This window comes from Peromyscus californicus, unplaced genomic scaffold (genome assembly GCF_007827085.1).
Source record: "Peromyscus californicus insignis strain IS unplaced genomic scaffold, ASM782708v3 Scaffold_5__1_contigs__length_169319896, whole genome shotgun sequence".
NCBI classification, from domain to species: Eukaryota; Metazoa; Chordata; class Mammalia; order Rodentia; family Cricetidae; genus Peromyscus; species Peromyscus californicus.
Window position 1 is genome coordinate 34,661,107 of NW_026294573.1, and position 23,405 is coordinate 34,684,511.

Consider the following 23,405-nt stretch of genomic DNA (forward strand, 5'->3'; position numbering starts at 1 on the left):
GCTGCTGTGGAATAATTCTTTTGTACACTGTAAAGATTTATCACTTGAATTGGTTTAATAGAAAGCTGAATAGCTGGTAGCTAGGCAGGAAATATAGGCAGAACAACCAAACTAAGGATGCTAGGATGAAGAAGGACAGAGTCAGAGGAGACGCCAGCAGGCACAGAGGGAACAAGCCATGCTGGAGGACAGGTAAAGCTACGAGCCATGTAGCAGCACATAGATTAATAGAAATGAGTTAATTTAAGTTGTAAGAGTTAGCTAGTAACAAGCCTGAGCTATTAGCAAAGCATTTACAATTAATATTAAGACTCTGAGTGGTTATTTGAGAGAGTGCACTTGGGACAGGAAAACTCTGCCTACACAGCACCACTGTCTTCCACACTTCTACTAGTGTGGCCCATTAAGCAGCACTTAAAGTGTTCAACAGATTTTCTAATCCACAGTCCCAAAGTCCATATTCCTTAGGACATTAGTGCCTGGTACCAACTTCTGTCTTCGTTAGGGTTTCTACTGCTGTGAAGAGACACTGCAACCATGGCAACTCTTATAAAGAAAGAATTTAATTAGGCTAACTCATAATTTAGAGGTTTAGCCCATTATCATCATGGTGGGTGGCATCCAGCCAGACCTGGTGTTAGGGAAGGAGCTGAGCTGCAAGTGAATTGTAACACTGGGAATAGATTAAGCATAGAAGACCTCAAAGTCCACCCCCTTAGGGACACACTTCCTAAAACAAAGCCACACCCACTAAAGGCCATACTTCCTAATGGAGACACTCCCTTTGGTGGTCATTTTCTTTCAAACCACCATACCTTCTAATCCTTCCAAAGTGTTCTACTCCCTGGTGACTAAGCATTTAAATATATGAGCCTATGGGGCCATTCTTATTCAAACCACCACAGGCCTCTTCTGAGTCCCTTATACTTCCCATTGAACTTTAGGATCCATTTGGCAATTTCAAAAGGGTGACAGCTAGGATTATGATAGAGGTTCACTGAATTTGTGTGTCTGCTTAGGATGTGCAGATATCTTAACAGCATAGTCTTTTGATACAATAACCACAGCTTTCAAATGACCATGTGAACTCAGTGTTTGTATATATGTGGCACTGTTACAGGTATTATATATTTAAATACATAATAAATCACACCTTTTGATATAATAACCACAGCTTTCAAATGACCATGTGAACTCAGTGTTTGTATATATATGTTACTATTACAGATATTATATATTTAAATACATATATAAATCACACCTTAACGGATGAAAATGCTTTTGTTTCCTTTTATCATTTTTTTCATTGATGCCCATAATAAACAGGGCTCCCATGTACTGGGTCACAAAGCTGGCATCATGAAATGTCTTTGTGCACCCACAGAAATCTCTAGCAGTCTATGAAAGCACACGTAGGCAACATGAGAAAGTGATCCAAGTGATCTACTCCTGCTACATCCCTTGCACAGTTTGATCCTGTGGTCCCCATGGGCAGTTCCTTACAGTAAGTTGAGCAGGAGGAGCAAACCCATGCTGGTTACACATGGTTCTGAATGACATGCCTGCCCTACGTGATAGTGGACAGCAGAGCACTGTGTCTTATTTCTGGGATGTGCCTGAAGACAGCAGTGAGGAGAAACCCATTCAGAGGATAGAACACTGTCCATGGCATTTGGTTTAGAAGAAGAAATGTCTTCCAGGTAAGAGTCTATATTGATGAATACATTGTGGCGTGTGGGCTGGTTACATGGTCATGAACATTCATGGAATATAATTGTAAAATTGGAGAGAGTGAGTGTGGAGAGATCTGTGCATAGCCTTCATAGAAATGGAAAGAATGGTAAGATGTTTCTGTCTCATCTGAATCTGCATCAGAGGTGTCCTCAACAGGAAAGGATACGGGAGTTAAATGGATGGGATGCCATTCTCTGCAGATGCCTCTCATCCCCTTCCATGGCCATCCTCTCACTGCTTGTCATGGTCATATCCACTGTCATCTCTTCTGGATTTAGACTCACTGTGGATCGCCCCTTTTGGATCTTGTGAGTGTGTTTCCAGAAAGTTTTAACTGATGTGGGGTGCTCCAACTTGATTGTGGGCGTCACTTTTCCAGGGTCTGGGTCCTACAAAGTGTAAAAGAGAGAATGGTCTGAATAGACATCTACCTGTCGGCTTCCTGACTGGAAAAACAACATGACCCTGAATCTGCTCCTACTTCCATGACTTCCCTGGCGTTACTGACTGTTCCCTCAGATCCTCAGTTTAATAAGCACTTCTTCAAGTGGCTTGTGTTAGGTATTTTATCATAGCAACAAGGAACATAACTAATAACTTGCCCAGTGAACTGATGAACACCAGGCTCAGGTGTCAGGGATGGAGGCTATGCGTGGGCTCAGCAGCATGACTGCCTACTGGCTTAGAAGCAGGCCTGGCTTCACTTTCCTTTGCTTCTGTTATTGTGGAGAGTTGCTGGTTAAACATTTAGCATCCCACATCAAGTGTAACATCTTACTCTGCAAGGTTCTGATGTAGACTCTGGTATGTCACCAACTCTATAGTTCAGTTTCCTGAGCCGGAAATCAAGATTAACACTATATTTCATATGGATGTTTTAGCCGTGAAATGACTTATTTTAAGTTAACACTGACAAAAGTAACATTCTTAGTTATCACTGTTACTATGATCATCACTGTCATCCTTACAGACTATTTGTTGTTTTCTGTTGACACCATCAACATTCTATTCACCATCCTCTTGCTTGCCAAATCTGTGTGTCCATATGTTCTCTCTCACACAGAACTCAGAGACCTGAAATTCCAAACACAAGACCCTGGATGCTGAGAACATGTGCATGCTGGTCTTGTGACAGGTTAATTATCACTGGGCGGCAGCAGGACAGGTCTTCCTTCAAATTGCAAGACAAGGAACAGAGAGGGGATCTTGGTGTAACAGTTAGGGCTCAAGGTCTGGAGGGGGGATCCTGGGATGATGTATAGGTCCCACAGCCAGGAGGGGGGATCCTTGGATGATTGACCGGACCTACAGCTGGGAGGCCACACCTGAAGGTTCCAGGCTCCCACAGATTATCTCATCTGCTTGAGAATCACTTTTATTTGGGGGACTTAGATTTCATAGCTCTAAAAGAATAAGGAGCTGGCTATGTTGGTCTCACATGCACTTTCTGATTCAGAGAACACCAAAATGCCTTAAACCATCATCAGTAACAAAGTAGACTGTGGCCATGGCAAAGGCTGAGTGTTTGTCATCACGTTCACCACATCTGTGAAATGGGGACCTTAGGCCTACCTTCTAGGCCTGTTGTGTGAAGATCTGATGAGAAACTAGCTATGAGATTCAGTGTGATGTCCTAAGGGACCATTTTAATGGTCTCACTGTTAGGTAACAGTGCAACATCTTGCTATTCCCCTCAGGGTCCTCCAAACACGAAACCAGAAAACTTTTTGAAGTTTTCTTATCAAATGAGCCAATTCTCACATGGTCCATTAATGAGGTGCTGCCATCTGGGGGCCAATTAAGGAGTCCCTGGATGTAAGAACTGTGGATCTGCTGGCTTCTCCTTTCTCAAAGCTCTCCATCTTCTCCTTCAGGCCTGTGGGTCCACCTGGTTCAGAATGAAACCTCTAGAGTTTGACTTTTCTTCATGCTGACCTATGGGTGACCCTATGACCACTGAGTATCAGGAGCATTTTTGGTCAGAGCCCAGGTATAGCCATTAGCTTGAACTCACACATCAGGTATCTGATAGACAGGACAGATTTAGCGTCACCCCAGAGACTTTGGCCAAGCCCTGAAAATGGTTCTATCATTCACTAGTTGGTGATCTTTGCCAAACTGCTAATGTTTTCTGGGTCACTGTTTCTTTATCTGTGCAATGGGCATGTAGAACTATTTTTGGGAACCTCAAAGTGCTACAGTCATTAAAAAATACAGCAGTCCCTTGGGGTAGCCAGGAGGATCTGTTGTCTACCTACCTTTTCAAGTCCTGATTTCCAACATGTAGTTGTTTTTCTGCCATGTTGATGACATCCATGTCTAACTCACGTGGTGTGTGTGTGTGTCTCTCTCTCCCTCTTGAACCTCTCCCTATAAATTTATAATAAAATCTCTATGACTAAAAACAACAGAGCCAGGATGGCTGTGTTATTCTGTATGTGACACTCAGTGGGTTCTGTCTGCTTCCCTCTGAACCTGTCTCCTTGTCTATCCCAGTGGAGAAGAACCTCTGCCTGGACTCCACTGCCTCTCCAGAGCTGATAAGGACCAACAACAGGAGTGGGAAGAGTTGGGGTCAGAGCTGTGGGACAAGGCTGAGTAACAGCACTGCAGGGGTCAGGGCTGTGTCAAGGGGCTTCTGATTGGTGCTGATGGTCAATTACTAAGGTGCAAATCCACCCATCATGGCAGTGTCATGGTGGCAACACAGGCCTCTGAACCACAGTTGAGATCACATGTTCAGAGTTTCAAGCAGCAAAGGTGCCACAGTAAACAACCCCTGGAGCACAGGGCACAGGGCAATGGAGGTGCTCACCAGCCTGTGCAGAGTTCAGAGCCTGTGTTGCTTCACTTTTATTAATGCCATGACTCAAACTCTAGCCTCGAGCATTCTGTTTACTCAGGTGCTATACAGCTGAGCCACATTCCTAGACATTCTGCCTTTGTTTCCTGTACAATTTATTTAGTTGTCATTTTAAAATTAACTGTTACTGTTGGCTATGTTTAAAGAGTAGCTCACAGACTCCAACCCCTTTTCAATCAATCACTCTCTGCAGGAAGACTTTATAGTCCCGTTTTCTCCTTCTGAATCCTTAGGAAACAAAGATGGAGACATTAGGCGGGGATAGAGAATGGAGGTCATGGAACACTGGCCAGAACATGTGGCAGGGTGCTGACATCATCACATTTATCTTCTAGCTATCCTAGAAGGGAAGAGTTACTATTGGAATTCTACAGAAGATGCAACTGGGGCAGAAAAACAGGAAGTTCAAGAGAACATGCTCCAAAGCTATATATATTTGGACCCAAATTCTTATTTGCATCTGAGAGACATGAGCTGTATGAGTGTTTTCTCACTCCACTGGCATGAGATGTCACTGCTGATTCCATGTTGGTATGTCATGTTGTGGGATATTTGTACACTGTGAAGAGGTATTGATGTGTTCGGCATAACAAAAAGCTGACTGCCCGTAGCTAGGCAGGAGCTATAGGTAGGTCTTCCCGGCAGAGAGACGAAGTGGATAATTGAGGTACTCGATTATCAGGAGACGCCAAAGAGACCTGGAGAGTCAGACAGAATGAAAGAAAGGTAAAAAGCCACATGGTAGAATGTAGATTAATATAAGCTGGTTAATTTTAGTTATAAGAGCTAGTGAGACAAGCCTAAACTAAAGGCAAGCTTTCATAATTAATAATAATTCTCCATGTCATTATTTGTGAGCTCTCAGCCCCAAGAAATATCGGCTACAATGTCATGGTTGACACCTTTTTATTTGTTTTTGTTTGTTTTTTTGTTTATGTGTATGAGCGTTTTGCCTGCACCTGTGTGTGTATTCCACATGCATGTCTGGTTCCTGAGAATATCAGAAGAAGGTACTAGATCCTCTAGAACAGGAGATAGAGATGGTTGTGAGCTGCCATGTATGTGATGGCAATCAAATTGGGTCTTTTGCAAGCCCAGCAAGTTCTCTTTTCCCAGAGCTAACCCTCCAGCCTCCACCGTTGATGACTCTTTATTACATCAGAGGTTCTGGGTGACTTGCTCAGGCATTACACAGTAAAGAAGGGAGGACTGTGATTGCCCCAAGGTGGTTGAGGAAGGAAGAGGAGTGTGACTCAAACATGGTCTCATGAGTGTCAGGGCTCGGGGTTTGGGCTGTAAAGGAGGAATCAGAATGAGAACTCAAGTCCCTGACCTGTGTCTCAGGTGACCAGGTCCCACCTCCTCTTCTCTGAGCTGCTCTTATTCCCCAATTAGTCTAGAGAAAGTAACAAGTCACCACTCCTCCTCCTGTGGGTTGTTTCTTCCTGCTCTGTCCCCAAGGGTCTCACTGAAGTGCTCTTGTTGACAGCATCCAGGAATCTTCTTAGCATCTCTACTGGGAACAGAAATGGTTCTTTCCCAGCTCTCTGGGGGAGGCTCAGAGAGGAGGCAGGGTCATAAAACCTCAGCTTCTGGTCCCACTGGGAAGAGGTGAAGATGTCTGAGCTTGCCTTTGCTAAGCAGGATTTTATAGATGCCATCTTCAGGAGTCACGGCTGGCCTACTTGCAGAGGAAGCAGGAGATTCAGTCCTCAAACTCTACAGCACCTTGAAATTTTTCTGAAGATTGAGCTGCCTAGAATCCCAACTCCCTGGACTCAGTTGTTTTATGAGGCTTCCTCATAATAGCCACTCAGTGACACATTCCCTGGATTTACAGGTGGTAAGATGGTCACTGGTGCTTGGCTAGTTGGTGGGGTTCAGGCAAGTGGGTCTAGAGGTAATAATTAGTCAAGCCCTCCATCTCAGGTCTTCTGTGCATACATCTCAAACTCCCCAGACCTGTTCCCTCATTGCCTGCTCTTCTTTCCTTCCTTTCTCAACGTTGTTTCCTTACTTCTTTCTTCATTTCTCCCTTTATTAATTTAATAAACATTTACAGAGGGTTGTCTCTTTCAAATCATGTTGAGAAGTAAAGAATATGGAGTCCTGAGCTCAAAGATCTGAAGTGAAGCAGAAAGCCATGTCCATGAAGGGGCAGTGATGGTCCATGTCTTTAAAGGAGACACCACACTACAGAGACACAATTGATACTTGTGGGCAGAGCAATCATGCTTTTTTTTGGGTGGTGGGGGGATGTGAGTGTGCCTTAGCCTAGCCTGGCCCCAAATTTGCTATATAGTCAAGTATTTCCTTGGAATCCTGATCCTAAACCTTCCAGATACTGGCTTGGAGATAGCATGTGTAGCATTTTCCTGCCTGGAAATCAATCATGATATATTCTTCTGTGAGCATGAGCTCACAGACTTGGGGAGCAGTGCTGGTGAGTACATTGTAAGCTAAGTCTGAGGCCACTGGGCTGGGAAACTACAAAATACTGTGGATCACTAAATGGTGTCCCATGCTGTGAAAATCACACCTCAAATCTTCTTTCCATGGATTCTTCTAATTTAAATACACCGAGGGCCTCCCACATTCAGACAGGAGGGGAAATCTCACCAGGAGAGCTGGTCTGTGGCTAGCCATCCAGCTCTGTCCTAGGAGGGCTCTGGCCTGTGCTGAGTCTCAATAAGCTCAAGTAGATGGACAATGTGTAGACTTTGCCTTCCTTACCTCCCCACTTCAGAGCCTGTGTGCCAGAAGCAGAGATGGTGACTGAGAGCCAGGCTAAACCCCCACTTCTCCCATGCTGAGCTTGCAATTTGAAACAAATCTCCCTCTCCAGGCCTTAGGTGTTCACCTATAACACACAGGTAAGAATACTTCCTTCAGTGAACTGTTGTGATGTTAAACTAAAGTTAGTGCAATATTGACTGGAATATGTAAATGATCCAAGTTCTTTTCTACTGTTGCAAAAGTTAGGAAGTCACCCATACAGCCAGACTCCTTCAGAGACAATTCTTCATTAGTTGTCTGGGGTTTCAATTAACAAGAGAGTAAAAGGGTTTGTCCAAGTTGTTTGGTGTCAAAATTGATATTAGACCCCTCTAGGATTCTTCAGATTGTAACCGGCCAATGAACAAGACATGCATGCTGTATCCTATCTAGGTTAGAGGTGGGAGGTTGCTGCATAACAGGAAAGGTTTCCTGGCCAAGCTAAGTCCTAGTGTGGCTCCAGTGTGGGCAACACGATGCGTGAGATGGTCCTCATTCCATGATGAGAATCTAGGCACATGACTTAAGGTGTGAGAGAGGCAGATGCATGCAGGATACTCATAGTGCTTGCATGGAGATTTGTGCATGGAGAGATTGCAGAGGAGACATTTGTGCACTGAGTCTGAGTCTTCACAGGCAGGCAGAGGCAGGTTAGGAATAACCTGTGCATCTGACTCAAATAATAGTTCATTGAAGCTCTTAAAAGGATTTTAACAGGGGCCAGATAGCAGCAATGTGATTTCTTTAAAAAACTGAGGTAGCAGTCACATGGAGAATGTGTTGATGCAGACAAATGGCCAGCAGTGAGAAGGGGAAGGGGACTCCAAGTCCTGCCCCTAAACAAGAAGATATTGCAGTTGATACCTGCTAGGAAAGGTAAAATCTGTTTTTTCCAGCAGAGAGTCACTGAGCATATCAGTTATACTCCAGGGCAGCCCTCATGCCTGGGAGGAGTTGGCCAATAGGAAAATGATTCCATGGTTTGGTTTTGTTTTTCCTTTGGTATTTTTTGTTTTATTTTTTCTTTAATTTTTATAAAAATGTTGTTTTTTTTGTCCTGAAATAGAGAATGGGAGGATAAAGAACATAAAGTTGGGTGGGAAGGATCTGGAAGAAGTTGGAGGAGGGAAAGAATATGATCTAAGTATATTGACTGCAATATCTTTAAAAATTAAAATTAAAAAGACTGTATTGAAGGAGGAAAACTAAGAGGCAAGGGGCACATGGAGATGCTGATGCAGATGCTGATGCTGATGCAGAACTGCCGGGAGAGATGATGGGCTCCTGACCTGGATTGAAAGGAAGGACAGCAGTGAGGGTCATGAGCAGTATACTGGTCAGAAGAGGGGATGGGGACAGGGGAAGAGAAGACAGGATGTCTAGAAGTCTCTTTCATATTTCTACTCCCATGAAAACCAATTCCTGCCTTAACCACTGTCTTGTTAACTAGCATGGTTGGTGCCCTAGTTTAGCCTATTTTAAATAGTGTCTGCATATTTCATTCACAGGTCTTTCCTTGAGCATGAGTTTGTAGGTGCCTTTGTGTTTACATATTGTTTCAGAAATAAAGTTAACATTTGTATTGCTGGGCAATGCATTAAGTGTGTTCAACGTTAGGGAACACAGCTAGCCATACACTTAAGGATAATTTTAATTTACTCTCCCATCAGATCCAGTTACTCTTGTCAACACTAGATATCTGTTACTGTAGCCATGCTGGTAGGTGTGTGGGGATGTGAGATGGAGAAGAGGAGGGTGGATGTTGGCACTGTGGTGTTCTCCTGCACTTTCCAGATGAGTGATGGTGCTGAGGACCTGAGCCTCATCAGTGCTCACTAGACAGCTGCCTTGTGAAATGCCCTTTAAATACTGTTCACTCTTCCATTGGAGCATCTGTTTTAATGATATATCTTTCTAATTCTTTGTATAAATATTTTGAATACTTCTTTTTCCCTTATTCCAGATTACTATTATGTTCTTTAAAAAAATCTTACTTTTGCTTCCCGGTAAAATGGTAAATATATTTATCAGGTTTGATTCGAAAAAATTGGTTGCTTTAGATTTACTACCCAAACCTACAATGCACACCAGAATTGATTGTTTGTGTGCAAGGGAGACAGGATTAAGAAAGGAAGAAATGATTTTCCTCCTTCCTTATCCACAGGGTCCATCAGCATTCTCTGTGAAGATTCCAGTGTATTCAGGAAGAATCAGTGCATTGCACCTGAGAACTTCTGTCATTAACTCATGGGACTGTATGTGTGATGGCCTGTGTCTGAATGACATGTGTTCTGTCTTCATCTACTTGTTTATTCTCCTCTGCATTTGTCTGTGGGGTGTGTGTGTGTGTGTGTGTGTGTGTGTGTGTGTGTGTGTGTGTTCAGAGACTTATAGGGGAGCCTTCATCAATTGCTCTCTCCTCATTCATTGAGACAGTTGGCCCCAGTGCTCCTCATTTCAGTTGATGTAGCTAGGAGCCTCTTACTGTGAGGATCTCTTCTCTGCCTTCCCAGGGATGGAATGAGAATGTGAGACTGCATGTGACATGTCATGTGTTACATGGTGTTTCCAGGATTTCTGTGAGATGGTTTAGATATTCATCATAGTCCTGAGACATGAGTGTCATCAGCCTCATTTGATAGATGAAGAGACTAGGGTTCAGTAACTTGAGAAGTGTGCATGGAAACTGAACAGTGTGCTCAGAACCCACACATCAGCCTTTCTTTTTTTAATTAAAAAGTATTATTTTTATTTATTTTAAGTAATGGGGTTTTGCCTACCTGCATGCTTGTGCACCATGTGTATCTCTTGCCTGTGGAGGTGAGAGAGTCAGATCCCCTGGAACTGGAGGCACAGACAGCTCTGAACTATCTGGTTCCCTGGAACAGCAGTCAGTGCTCTTAACCTCTGAGCCATCTCTCCAGCCTGTATCTTCCCTTTCTCCCTCTATAGCTGACATGTGTCAGGTGACACATAGATGAATGTGATTCTCTTACAGGCCCCACCAGGTGGATGATTCCAGGGCAGAATCAAAGCTGGGTTTCTGAGTTTATCCTGCTTGGCTTCTCCAGTGACCCCACAACCAACAGCATCCTCTTCATTGTGTTCCTTCTCATCTACCTATGCTCAGTCCTGGGCAATGGGCTCATCATCATGCTGATCTGCCTGGACACACAGCTGCATACTCCCATGTACTTCTTCCTCTGTATACTTGCCCTGTTGGATATGTGCTATGTCACCACCACCATGCCCCAGATGTTGGTGCATCTTCTTGCTCACTCTCAGACCATCTCCTTTGCTGGCTGCTGGCTGCAGATGTATATGTTTAATGCCCTGGGTATGACTGAGTGTACCTTCTTTGTTGTCATGGCTTATGACAGATATGTGGCCATTTGCTACCCACTGCGTTATACTGTCATCCTCAACTGGGGACTGTGCGTATGGTTGGCTGCTGGGACATGGATCTGCGGTTTCTTCTTTTTTGTGTTGCATACTTTCTTCACCATGAGTCTGCCATATTGTGGGCCCAACAAGGTCAACCACTATTTCTGTGAAGGTCCTTCAGTGCGCAGCCTGGCTTGCATGGATACCCACATCATTGAGATGGTGGACCTAGTCTTGAGTGTTTTTGTGGTTGTTACTCCCATTTCCCTCATTGTGGCCTCCTATGTTCATATTGTCAAGGCTATTCTCAAGATCAAGTCCACCCAGGGCCGCTGCAAGGCTTTCTCTACCTGTGCCTCCCACCTGACTGTGGTCATATTCTTCTATGGTCCATGCAGTTACATCTACATGAGGCCCAACTCCAGCTACTCATCTGAGCGAGACAAGCAGATCTCACTCTTTTACAATACCTTTACAGCCTTGCTCAATCCCGTGGTCTATAGTCTACGGAATAAAGACATCAAGAGGGCATTTCTTAAGGTGGTGGGCCATAGTAGGGTAGACTGCTGAGCCAGAATCCAGGACAAGCTGAGTTAGAGTACTCAATGTTTAAGAAAGGGACAGTGTCTTTATTGTATCTAACTGACTAATGTGTTTGAACCCACATAGTAACTGGTAATTGGGACAAACCCTGTGAAACCATGGTGTCTGTTTTGATTGACAGGCTACACTAAGATGTAATTCAAAACACCTTAGTAAGCTTACTGAATAACACCTGCAGAAATTTATTCTCTTTAAACATATTTTTAATTTGTTCTTTGGGAATTGCTCATTTTGCACCCCAATCACCCTATTCCCAGTCCTTCCATATCTGCCCTCCACCCTTATAATTTCCTCCCCAAAGAAAATAAAAAATTGAAATACAAAACCAACATGTTGCTGTCCCCTCTGTGTAACGACCTGTTTCTCTATCAGTTCCAGCCTTCTCTCATCCCAGTCACAGCTGTTGCATCTCCTGTTCTGCAGTGATATACCACTCTGCTCCTCTGTCTTTCTTACATCTCCATCACATATTCCTTCTTCATAGTGGTATTGGAAGCTGCAGTGTGTCAGGCAGTATACCCTTTTTCCTATACAGCTTTACTTGCAATTCATTGCAATGAGTCATTGTTCTGGTTCAAGGCCTCTGGCTTCTGCTACAGCATCAATACTGGACCCTCACCTAGACTCCTCTTCAATGAGATATTGTTGCCCAGAGTTATAGAGATCCTGTGGCTATGGTTCCACAGGACAGGCCCCTTCATGTTCTCTAGCCCCTCGCAGATCGGGTAGATGTTGGAATGGGTCAATTCAAGGCCCTGGAGCTGGGCCTGGGTGGTAGCTGAGTTGGTCAGCTGTGTCTCCTGGGTCTCCACTGTGCCTCCCCCCAATAAGGGGTGGGTCCACCTCTCCCTGTCTCAATGAATGATGGGCCCAGTCCCCTACATGCCACTGCCTAGGATTCCTTGCAGCTCCTGGTGTGAGGCTAAGCCAGATCTCTTGTGAACAGAGGCCTGCAAGGGGCGGAGCCAGCTCTCCTATGGATGGTATCTGTTCAGGACCTTCTGACTTTCAGAGTCTCCATTTAGAAGTTGGGTATAATTTTGATAGGTCTCCCTTTATGTGTTACTTGGCCTTTTTCCTTTACTGCTCTTAATATTCTTTCTTTACACTGTATGTTTACTGTTTTGATTATTATGTGGTGAGGGGACTTTTTTTTTTGGGTCCAGTTTATTTGTCCTTTAAGCTTCTTATACCTTCATAGGCATGTCCTTCTTTAGGTTGGAAAAGTTTTCTTCTATGATTTTGTTGAATATATTTTCTGTGCCTTTGAGCTGGAATTCTTCTCCTTCTTCTATCCCTATTATTTATTCTTAGGGTTGGCCTTTTCATGGTGTCCTAGATTTCCTGGATGTTTTGTGTTAAGAATTTGTTGGATTTAACATTTTCTTTGACCAATGAATCTATTTCTTCTATCATATCTTCAACTCTTGAGATTCTTTCTTCCATTTCTTGTATTCTGTTGGTGATGCTTGTATCTGTAGTTCCTGTTTGCTTACCTAGAGTTTCCATTTCCAGAATTTCCTTGTGTTTTCTTTATTGTTTCCATTTCAATTTTCAAGTCTTGAACTGTTTCCTTCACCTCTTTGATTGTTTTTTATCTTGGCTTTCTTTAAGGGATTTATTGATTTCTTCCAATTTTTTTCTCCATTTTTTAAGAGAATTTTTCATTTCCTCTATCATCTTCATAAAGTTATTTTTAAGGTTATTTTCTTCTGCTGTTGGAGATAATGCTCTTGTACAATGTAAAGATTCATCACTCAAATTGGTTTAATAAAACCCTGATTGGCCAGACAAGAAGTAAAGGCAGACTAGGAGAATTCTAGGAAGAGGAAGGGTGGAGTCTGGAGTCACCAGCCAGATGCAGAGGAAGCCAGATGAGAATACCCACTGAGAAAAGGCACCAAGCCACATGGCTAAGCATAGATAAGAATTATGAGTTAACTTAAGTGTAAGAGCTAGTTGGTAATAAGCCTGAGCTACTCGCCAAGCATTTATAACTAATATTATGCCTCTGAGTCAATTACTTGGGATCAGGTGGGTGGGAGAGAATCTTCTGCCTACATGTGGCACCCAAACATTTGGCAAGAATTTCCACATAAAACCTGAGAAAGCTTAAGAAAAGGATTCTAAACACAAAAACAGAGTCAAACACAGCTTCTTGGCAACTGTCTTTTCTCCTGTAGGCTTTGTTTGCTGGCAGCCAGCAGAAGCATGGCTCCTTTTAGAGATGGCTTCCTGACTCAGCATAAGCAGCAAAAACTGTGTGGCTATTTTAAAGTGTCCTGCTACCAAACACTTAAATGGGGTTTATGAGTAGTGGTGACATACTACTCAGTGGCAGCATGGACCCTAAAACTTCTCAGAGTTGGAGTGGTAAACATGGCTTTCAGAGCTGGTGGTAAACATGCCTCCACCATGAGACTAGCTTCTTAAGGAACCAAGGAATGGTTGGAACTCTGTCAAAGCTGAAGCTTTAGTCCTAGCGATGCCTGTTTATCAGATTAAATGCTCATGTGGTCAGACAAAGATAGAGATATGCAGTAAAGACAGATTAAAAACAAAAACAAAAACAAAATTTAAGTCAAAAGATATGTTACTTTGGAGAAGAGGTTATGTTTTTATTTCCACAGGAAATGAGAGGCTGTGGATTCATTCTGTGTTAAGAAAAATCAGATTTGATTGAAGAAGTCCCCCAGAAAAATCTCCAATGGGAACAGATGGCCCAGATGATTCAACATTTCAGAGTGCCTCTCATGAAGTTTCCTCTGAGTTTTGCATCCCAAAAGGCTTCAAGGCTGCTGACTGAGATGATCCAGCCTCACAAACTACTTCAGTAAGGACTTGACCATAATCCTAAATTTTCTCAGTGTCCCCATAAAATTAACAGCACCCCTAGTCAACAGGAAGTAGCCTAGAAAATACACCCACATTCTCAAAAAATGGATTATGGATATTTGTCTTTGTTTAGGGGATTTGGTTACAAATTTTTATTTGTCATAGTCAATCTCTTTCTAAAAGAAGGAAGAGGGTTACGATATAGAAATGATGGGGAAAAGGGGTAGATTATTAAATCTACTTTAATCCAAAAACAACTGTTAATCTTATATATTTTATATCAGTATGGATTTTGGTTTACTGATACAAATTTAAAGTTAATTTTGTTATACTTGTATGTACATTTCTACTCTTGTTTAGGGTATTACGTTTATGCAGCTCATTTAAAAATGTAATATATAATTAAGAAATATGGATGATATAATAATCATCTACAATTTAATAGTCACCTATTATAGCAAACTTATAGTCATATTCTGTAAGTTTTCAAGGTCAAACAGAGATGTATTTTAGATAGACAGGTCATCTTCAAAGACTTCAGAGATCTACAGAATATGGCATTTAAGATGTTTTAATAACATAGGGTTTTTTTTTATGACAATGAAACATGTCTGCTCTTGGCAGCACCAATTTACTTCAGAAAAGATGATGAGCATTGAAGAAACTCCATATAGAGTTCACTTTCTTTGTGGAAAAAGTAAGTCACAGGGCAAGAAAATGTTCTTGCCTTGACTACTGAGAGTATGCTGTCCAAATGAGGCAAGCAGGACATAAAAGGACGGACTATTGAACTTTGCCAAGACAAGGTAGGACAACCCTTCAGAAAATCCTGCTTCACAGAAAAGTCTGTCAGATATTCTAGTCCTGTAGGCTGAAGATGGATGCCCCAACATTGTAGAGGAACTTTGAGTGACTGTTCTGGCAGCCTGATGTCCTTGTCATTAGGTAATACTTGACCCTTCTGGGGTCTTTGATGGAGTTGAAGGTGGTGAGTATAAAACTTTATATTCACCAAGATAAGATAGATAATTAAGTATTTTCTCTAATTTTGTCAAGTGCAAATGGATTGGATACTGTTACTCTAATTCTTAATTAATAACTGTTTTTGTTTTACTAAATTAAGATTAAAACCTTCCTTTTTAATTAGACAAAAAGGGAGAAATGCTGTGGGATAATGCTCTTGTACACTGTAAAGATTTGTCATTCAAATTGGTTTAATAAAGTACTGATTGGCCAGTAGCCAGGCAGGAAGTGTAGGCAGGGCAACCAGACTAGGAGAATTCTGGGAAGAGGAAAGATGGAGTCAGGAGTCACTAGCCAGATGCAGAGGAAGCAAGATGAGAATGCCACACTGAGAATAGGTCCCAAGCCAAGTGGCTAAACATAGATAAGAATTATGGATTAATTTAAGTATGAGAGCTAGTTAGTAATAAGCCTGAGCTACTGTCCAAGCATTTATAAGTAACATTAAGTATCTGAGTCAATTATTTAAGAAGTGGCTGCCAGATATTTGGGAGCAGGTAGGTGGGAGATAATCTTCCAGCTACATTCTGCTTCATCTGCATTGGGATGTTCAGGTCTTGCTGTTGAAGGACCACTGGGTTCTGGTGGTGCTATATTGCCCTCTATGTTGTTGCATGTATTCTTCACTGTTGTTTATCCATCTAGGTTTGGGATAGTTATAGGTACAGGTGCTGATTCTTGTGATGTCTTTGTTGGATGGGTTTTTGTTACCTTTATTTTCTTTTGGCCTGACTGACCAAGGGTTCTGGTAGTTGGTTGTCAAGTAGAGTAGGGTTGTTTCAGCTGAGATTTGTGGGGGTTTGGGTACCTAGATCCGTGTATCATCCAGTTCTTCTGGCTGGTGTGGGCTTTACTTGTGCCTATGGGGTCTGTTCCTCCTACTGGTGTGGGCTGTGCCTGTTCTTCCAATTGGAGTAGGTAGTGATCATATAGGGGCTGCTGATATTGTGGAGGATGGTTGGCCAAGGAGAGGATGATGGGGTCAATGGGTTTGAGTGCCGGAGTGGGTTGTACAGGTTACAGAGTCCAGTGGGTGTCAGTGGTGTTAATGCAGCCTGCCCACAGGTCTCCTACTTTTTCTTCTTCTTGTGGATATACATTTGTCTCATCAACATGTTCAGAAAATATTGTCCTTTCTCCTTTGAATGGTCATTGTGTCCTTAACTAAAATTGTCAGTCAATAGGTCTTAGTTCTTGTGTCTGGATTGACAACTCTAGTCTATTAAATCTCATGTCAATCTCAGGCTGTTATAATCCCTTTTTTTGTTTGCTATGGCTTTGTGGATTATGTCAAAAGTGGAAAACATGAGTTTTTGCACTTTGTCCTTATTTTTCAAGATTATTTGGCCTTGTCTTAGTCACTAGTTTATTGCTGTGAAGAGATACCATGACCATGGCAACTCTTATAAATGAAAGCATGTAATTTGGTGCTTTTGCTCACAGTTTCAGAGGTTTAATTCATTATTTATCCTCATTGAAGGGGTATGGTGGCACTCCTGTCACTGGACCAGTAGCTGAGAGGTACATCCTGATCCACAGTCAGAGAGACACCAGGCTTAGCATGGGCTTTTGAGACCTCAAATCCCACCTCCATTGACACTGTTACTATAATAAGGCCACACCTCCTAATCCTTCTAATCCTTCTAAAGAGTTCCACTGTCTGGGGACTAAGCACTCAAATATATGAGCCGTGGGATCATTTTTATTCAAACCACCATAGGCCTCTTCTGGTACCTTTGCACTTTCCATTGAACTCAAGGATCCATTTGGCAATTTCAAAAGAGTGACTGCTAGGATTACAATAGAGGCACATTGAGTCTGTGTATCTGTTTAGGATGTACTGACATCTTATTAATATATTCTTCTGATACATGAACCACATGTCCTCAAATGATCATGTGAGTTCAGTCCTACCCCTCCCTCCTATCTATCTATGTTACAGATACTATATATTTTAATACACACATAATTATTTTTGTTCTTCAAGACAGGTTTTCTCTGTGTAACAGCCCTGGGTGTCCTGAAAATCCCTTTGTAGACCAAGCAGGCCTTGAACTCATGGAGATCTGCCTACCCCTGTCTCCTGAGTATTGGGATTAAAGGTGTGTGACACCATGCCTGGCTCTTTTGTTACCTTTTATCACTCTTTTTTTTTCAATGATGCCCATAATTAACTGGACACCCATCTACTGGATCACAAAGCTGGCACCATCAAATCTCAGTGTGCACACACAGATATCTCTAGAGGTCTATAAAGGTACAAGTAGGCAACATGAGAAAGTGACTGAAATGATCTACTCCTGCTACATCCCTACCACAGCCTGATCCTGTGGTACCAATAGGCAGTTTCCTATGTTGCACTGAGCAGGAGGATCAAACTCATGCTGGCTACATATGGTTTTGAGTGACATCCTTGCCCTGCCTGATAGTAGACAGCAGAGCACTGTGTCTTATTTCTGGGATATGCCTGAAGACAGCTATGAGGAGAAACCCATTCAGGGGACAGAACACTGTCCATGACATTTGGATTGGAAGAAGAAATGTCTTCCAGGTAAGAGTCTATATTGATGGGTGGATTGTGGCCCATGGACTGGTTACATGATCATGAACATCCACAATATAATAGTAAAAATGGAGAGAATGAGTGTGGAGAGATCTGTGGGCAACTTTCTCAGAAATGAAAAGAATGGTAAGATGTTTCTGTTTCATCTGAATCCACATCAGAGATGTTCTCAACAGGAAAGGATACAGGAGTTAAGTGGATGGGATGATATTCTCTGCAGACACCTGTGAGCTCCTTTGCTTGGCCATCCTCTCATGGCTTGTCATGGTCATCTCCACTGTCAACTCTTCTGGGTTTTGAATCACCATGGATCACCCCTTTGGGATGTTGTGAGTGTATTTCCAAAAAGGTGTAACTGATGAGGGGTGCTCCACCTTGATGGTGAGTGTCACTTTTCCAGGGGCTGGGTCCTACAAAGTATAAAGGAGAGAATGGTCTTAGCAAGGGCATCTATCTGTCTGCTTCCTGACTGGAAATTCAATGTGACCCCAAGTCTGCTCCTACTTCCATGACTTCCCTGGCATTACTGACTGTGCCCTCAGACTCTCAGTCTAAATTAATCCTTCCTCAAGTGGCTTGTGTTAGGTATTTTATCATAGCAACAAGGAACATAACTAATAACTTGCCCAGTGAACTGATGAACACCAGGCTCAGGTGTCAGGGATGGAGGCTATGCATGGGCTCAACAGCATGACTGCCTACTGGCTTAGAAGCAGGTCTGGCTTCACCTTCCTTTGCTTCTGTTATTGTGGAGAGTTGCTTATTCAACATTTAGCATCCCATATCAAGTGTAACATCTGACTATCCAAAGTTCTGTCTGTAGATGCTGGTGTGTTACCAATTCTACAGTTCAGTTTCTTGACCTGGAAATCAAGGATAACACTACATTTCATATGTGGTGGCTGTGGCCTGCTCTGCTTCTCTGATCATATTTTGATCTCACATTCTCCCCTTGAGTTGTATCCTACTCAAATTTTTGACTCTGTAGTGAATATTTGGTTATATTGAGATCTAATAGCCATGAACTTAATGGCACTGAAACTGGAATTTATGTATCTAATTGATGTATTAGTGGTGCAAGGGCTAATAGTAATTAGCAGAAACAAAAAGGTCATACTCCTTGTGATGGCTGATATCAGAGTTACTAGGAGAATGGGAACTAGACATTTTTCATATTGGGCCCCCTTTTTTTCCTGCAACAATTTTGAATACAGCCAAATTATCTCTAATGACTTCTGAGTGGGTTTGTATAGAAACAACATTTTTATTTTAAAGCCATATAATACCTCCTTGTTCTACCTAGAGTGGGTTGAGTGCCCCATCATATTGTAGAACAAGTTTAGATAATGGAGCTACCTATTGATAAATCTAGGCCTATTTGGTTTTAATAGGTACATCACCTGTATGCCAATAGAAACTGTAGGTAGCCATTTTGTCCCCTATGCCAGTGAGTTTCCTTTTGACCCAATATTCCAGCCTGTTGAGGACAAGGGGTGACATATTCTCTACTGTAACTACTTCCTGCTGAAGCCCGTACTTCATTGTCAAGGTCCAGGAAGGTTGGAATACTGGTCAAAGGCCTAGAGGGGATTCTGACAATGGGGCATTCTTCAGAAGCATCTGGTTAGCTGACCCAGCTAAAGAGACAGGGAGCAATCTCATTGACTGGACTGGTTCACATCAGCTTAGGGTCTTCCTTGTTACTTGGCTTCTCTAGGGCTGTGGACTGTAGCCTGGTTATCATGGCCTTACATCTAATATTCACTTAAGAGTGAGTTCCTCTGTGAGTGGTATGTAGAGTGAGTAGAAAATTTCTTAGTAAAGAAAAATGGGGCTAGAGAGATGGCTCAGTGGTTAAGAGCACTGACTGCTCTTCCAGAGGTCCTGAGTTCAATTCCCAGCAACCACGTGGTGGCTCACAACCACTTGTAATGAGATCTGGTGCCCTCTTCTGGCCTGCAGGGACATGTGCAGGCAGAATACTGTACACATAATAAATAAATCTCTTAAAAAAATAAATAAAGAAAAATGGAAAAAAAAAGAGTGAGTACCTACCATGTTTGTCTTTCTGGGTCTGGATTACCTCACTCAGGATGATTTTTTTTCTAGTTCCATCCATTTGCCTGCAAATTTCATGATGTCATTGGTTTTTACAGCTGAGTAACACTCCATTGTGTAAATGTATCACGTTTTCCATATCCATTCTTTGATTGAGGGGCATCTAGGTCATTTCTATGTTCTATTATGAATAATGCGGCTATAAACATAGTTGAGCAAGTATCCTTGTGGTATGATTGAGCATCTTTTGAGTATATGCCTAAGATAACAATTGCTGGGTAGATTGATTCCCAATTTTCTGAGAAACTGCCATACTAATTTCCAAAGTGACTGTATAAGTTTGCACTCCCATCAGCAGTGGAAGAGTGTTCCTCATACTCCACCTCCTCTCCAACATAAGATGTCATGGGTGTTTTTGTTTGTTTGTTTGCTTTTTTATCTTAGTCATTCTAACAAGCATAAGATGGTATTTCAGAGTTGTTTTGATTTACATTTCCCTGATGACTAAGGATGTTCAGCAATCCCTTAAATGTCTTTTAGCTCTTTGAGATTCTTCTGTTGAGAATTCTCTGTTTAGCTCTGTATCCCATTTTTTTCATTGGATTATTTGGTATTTAAATCTAGTTTCTTGAGTTCTTTATATATTTTGGAGATCAGCCCTCTGTCAGATGTGGGTTTGGTGAAGATCTTTTCCCATTCTGTAGACTGCCATTTTGTCTATTTATCATGTTCTTTGTCTTACAGAAGCTTCTCGGTTCAGGAGGTCCCATTTATTAATTGTTGCTCTCAGTTTCTGTGCTACTGGTGTTATATTTAGTAAATGATCTCCTGTGCCAATGCATTCAAGGCTACTTCCCACTTTCTCTTCTATCAGGTTCAGTGTAACTGGATTTATGTTGATGTCTTTGATCCATTTGGTATTGTTCAAATCTAAGACGGTCTTTTAATAAAAAAAAAACCCAGGGCCAGATATTGGGGTAAAAGCTGAAAGATCAGAGAAGCAGAGCAAGCCACAGTCACCACCTATTACCTCCTCAACTCCATGAATCCTCTGACCGAAATCCTCTGAGTCTTCACCCCAAAGGATCTTAGCCGAACTGCTTTAGTTCCTGTTTTCTCACACCTTATATACCGTTCTCTGCCCTGCCATCACTTCCTGGGGTTAAAAGTATGTGTGCTTCCCAGTACTGGGATTAAAGGTGTGTGCCACCACTGCCTGACTCTGTTTTCAGTGTGCCTTGAACTCACAGAGATCCAGATGGATGTCTGCCTCCTGAGTGATAGGGTGTGTGCCACCACTGTCTGGCCTCTATGTCTATTCTAGTGGCTGGCTCTGTCCTGTGATCCTCAGACAAGTTTATTAGGGTACACTATATATCACAACAATTTGAACTTGAGTTTTGTGTATGGTGATAGATATGGATCTATTTGTATTCTTCTACACATCAACATCAGGTTATGCCAGCACCTTTTGTTGAAGATGCTTTGTTCTTTCCATTGTATAATTTTGGCTTCTTTGTCAAAAATCAAGCATTCATAGTTATATGGATTAATGTCAGGGTCTTCAATTTGATTCCATTGATCCACTTGTCTGTTTTTATGCCAACACCAATCTGTTTTTATTACCATAGCTCTATAGTAGAGCTTGAAGTCAGGGATGGTGATGCCTTTGGAAGTTCCTTTATTGTACAGGACTGTTTTGGCTATCCCGGGTTTTCTGTTTTTCCAAATGAAGTTGAGTCTTGTTCTTTCAAGGTCTGTGAAGAATTGTGTTGGGATTTTGATGGGGATTGCATTGAGTCTGTAGATTGCTTTTGCTAAGACTGCCATTTTTACTATGTTAATCCTACCCATTCAAGAGCATGAGAGATATTTCCATCTTCTGATATCTTCTTCAATTTCTTTCTTTAAAGACTTATTTTTGTCATACAAGTCTTTTACTTGTTTGGTTTGTTACCCAAGATATTTTATGTTATTTGTAGCTATTGTAGAGGGTGATGGTTCTCTGATTTCTTTTTCAGCCCATTTATCATTTGTGTATTGGAGGCCTATTGATTTTTTTGAATTAATCTTTACTGAGAGCTGCTGGTAGCAAAAGGCTATGGGAGTATACCGTAGGTGATAACTAGTGTTCAAAAGGTCATCCCTATCAGAACCAAGGGTTCTGGTGTAAGAAACCATCATGTAAGGCATTTTGGAATTACTGCCTTTTGAATGAATTGGCTGTTTCTTGTTGTAAACTTCTTGTGCAATTACAGCTGTGATCTCCCCATTACCATGCATTTTCATAAAATGTATAGATGTAATCTTATGATTACATCTCAATCTTATGGGCACAAAAATCTGTGGGTGGTCAGGAAGATGACTTTTCATTTAGCTCCATAATTTTGCTATATAGAAAATATACTAGGATATGTTTCATAGCCAGATCCATTGTCCCACGAGACTGTAGACAATTAAAACATGTTTTGTTCCTTTTGCTCAGACTAATACAGAAAACAATAATCTCTCCTCAGTCTAACACAAACTGCACACATTTAGCTCATTTTTACCTCAGAGCAAGTTCAAACTAGACTAAAGACCTTTGTATATAGATCATAGTTTAAAACTTTACAGTTATGCACAAGGTCAGAGTCACAGGTGTCTACCAAGGTTACTAACACAAAACACCCTAAGCAATGCCTGCCAATTCTTCACTTGCCAAGTCTCCTGACAAAAAGCTATGTCTCAGAGTTTGTTGTACTGGGTAGTGTGCTGGAACAGATTTATATCTTGGTGTCATAGCAAAGGGGTTAAAAATCCATAGAAATTTAAGGACTCCTAAGAACTGTTTGTAGTCAATGCTCTATCAGTTTATCAAAACTACATTTATCAATGCTAAAACTTTGAACCTCCAATGTTATATCTGAAACTAGTCTATCCTGTACCATGATGTCTGTAAATGGGGCATACCTGCTGTATTTTTAACAGGAAACTTATTAATGAGCTATCAAGGTACTTGTAGTCTTGGGATAGGGGCTGTTAAACTGGTACCTAGTCATCAAACACTGTCAAATCTGAGAAGGATAAATTTAAGAACAAGTGAGACAGCTTTCCAGCTGCCTAGTCAGCAATCCCAAGTCTCTTCATGGTTGTTGGGGGTACAGACACCCCAAAGGCAGCACTTGTTCAGCTTGCCAAGCCCATAAGATCTGACAGATTTTTATTTTTATTTTTATTTTTGGTGAAGTAGGAATTGGGGGAGACCGACCCATCTTGACTTTGCAGCATGGGGCAATCTATCCTCCACTGTTCCACTTATTCACAGTCTGGACAGGATCTCAGCAGCAGTCTAAGGTGACTTTTCACTACATAGCTGGCCTTGCCATAAGCCTCCAGGTGGAAGTTCTTCTGCGGCCATCCATCTTCTTGGAGGAGGTACAGGATGCTGCCAGGAGCTGACATGTCTCTCTATCATAAAAAGCCTTTATATTAAATACCATATTCTCAGATTCCTAAAGGTATTTGAGGACTAGGGGAACAAAATCTGTTAGATATATCTAAATTAACTTTGAGAGAAAATATAAG

General features: G+C 41.9%; 1 protein-coding gene across 1 annotated transcript; it reads left to right on the plus strand.

Moving 5' to 3' along the window:
- Nucleotides 1-10,329: 10,329 nt before the first annotated feature.
- On the plus strand, nucleotides 10,330-11,333 carry LOC128097635 (olfactory receptor 2A12-like). The gene is given in 2 exon segments (XM_052718263.1): nucleotides 10,330-10,356; nucleotides 10,358-11,333. Coding segments are annotated over 2 exon segments (996 nt in total). The 3' UTR covers nucleotides 11,327-11,333.
- Nucleotides 11,334-23,405: the final 12,072 nt, after the last annotated feature.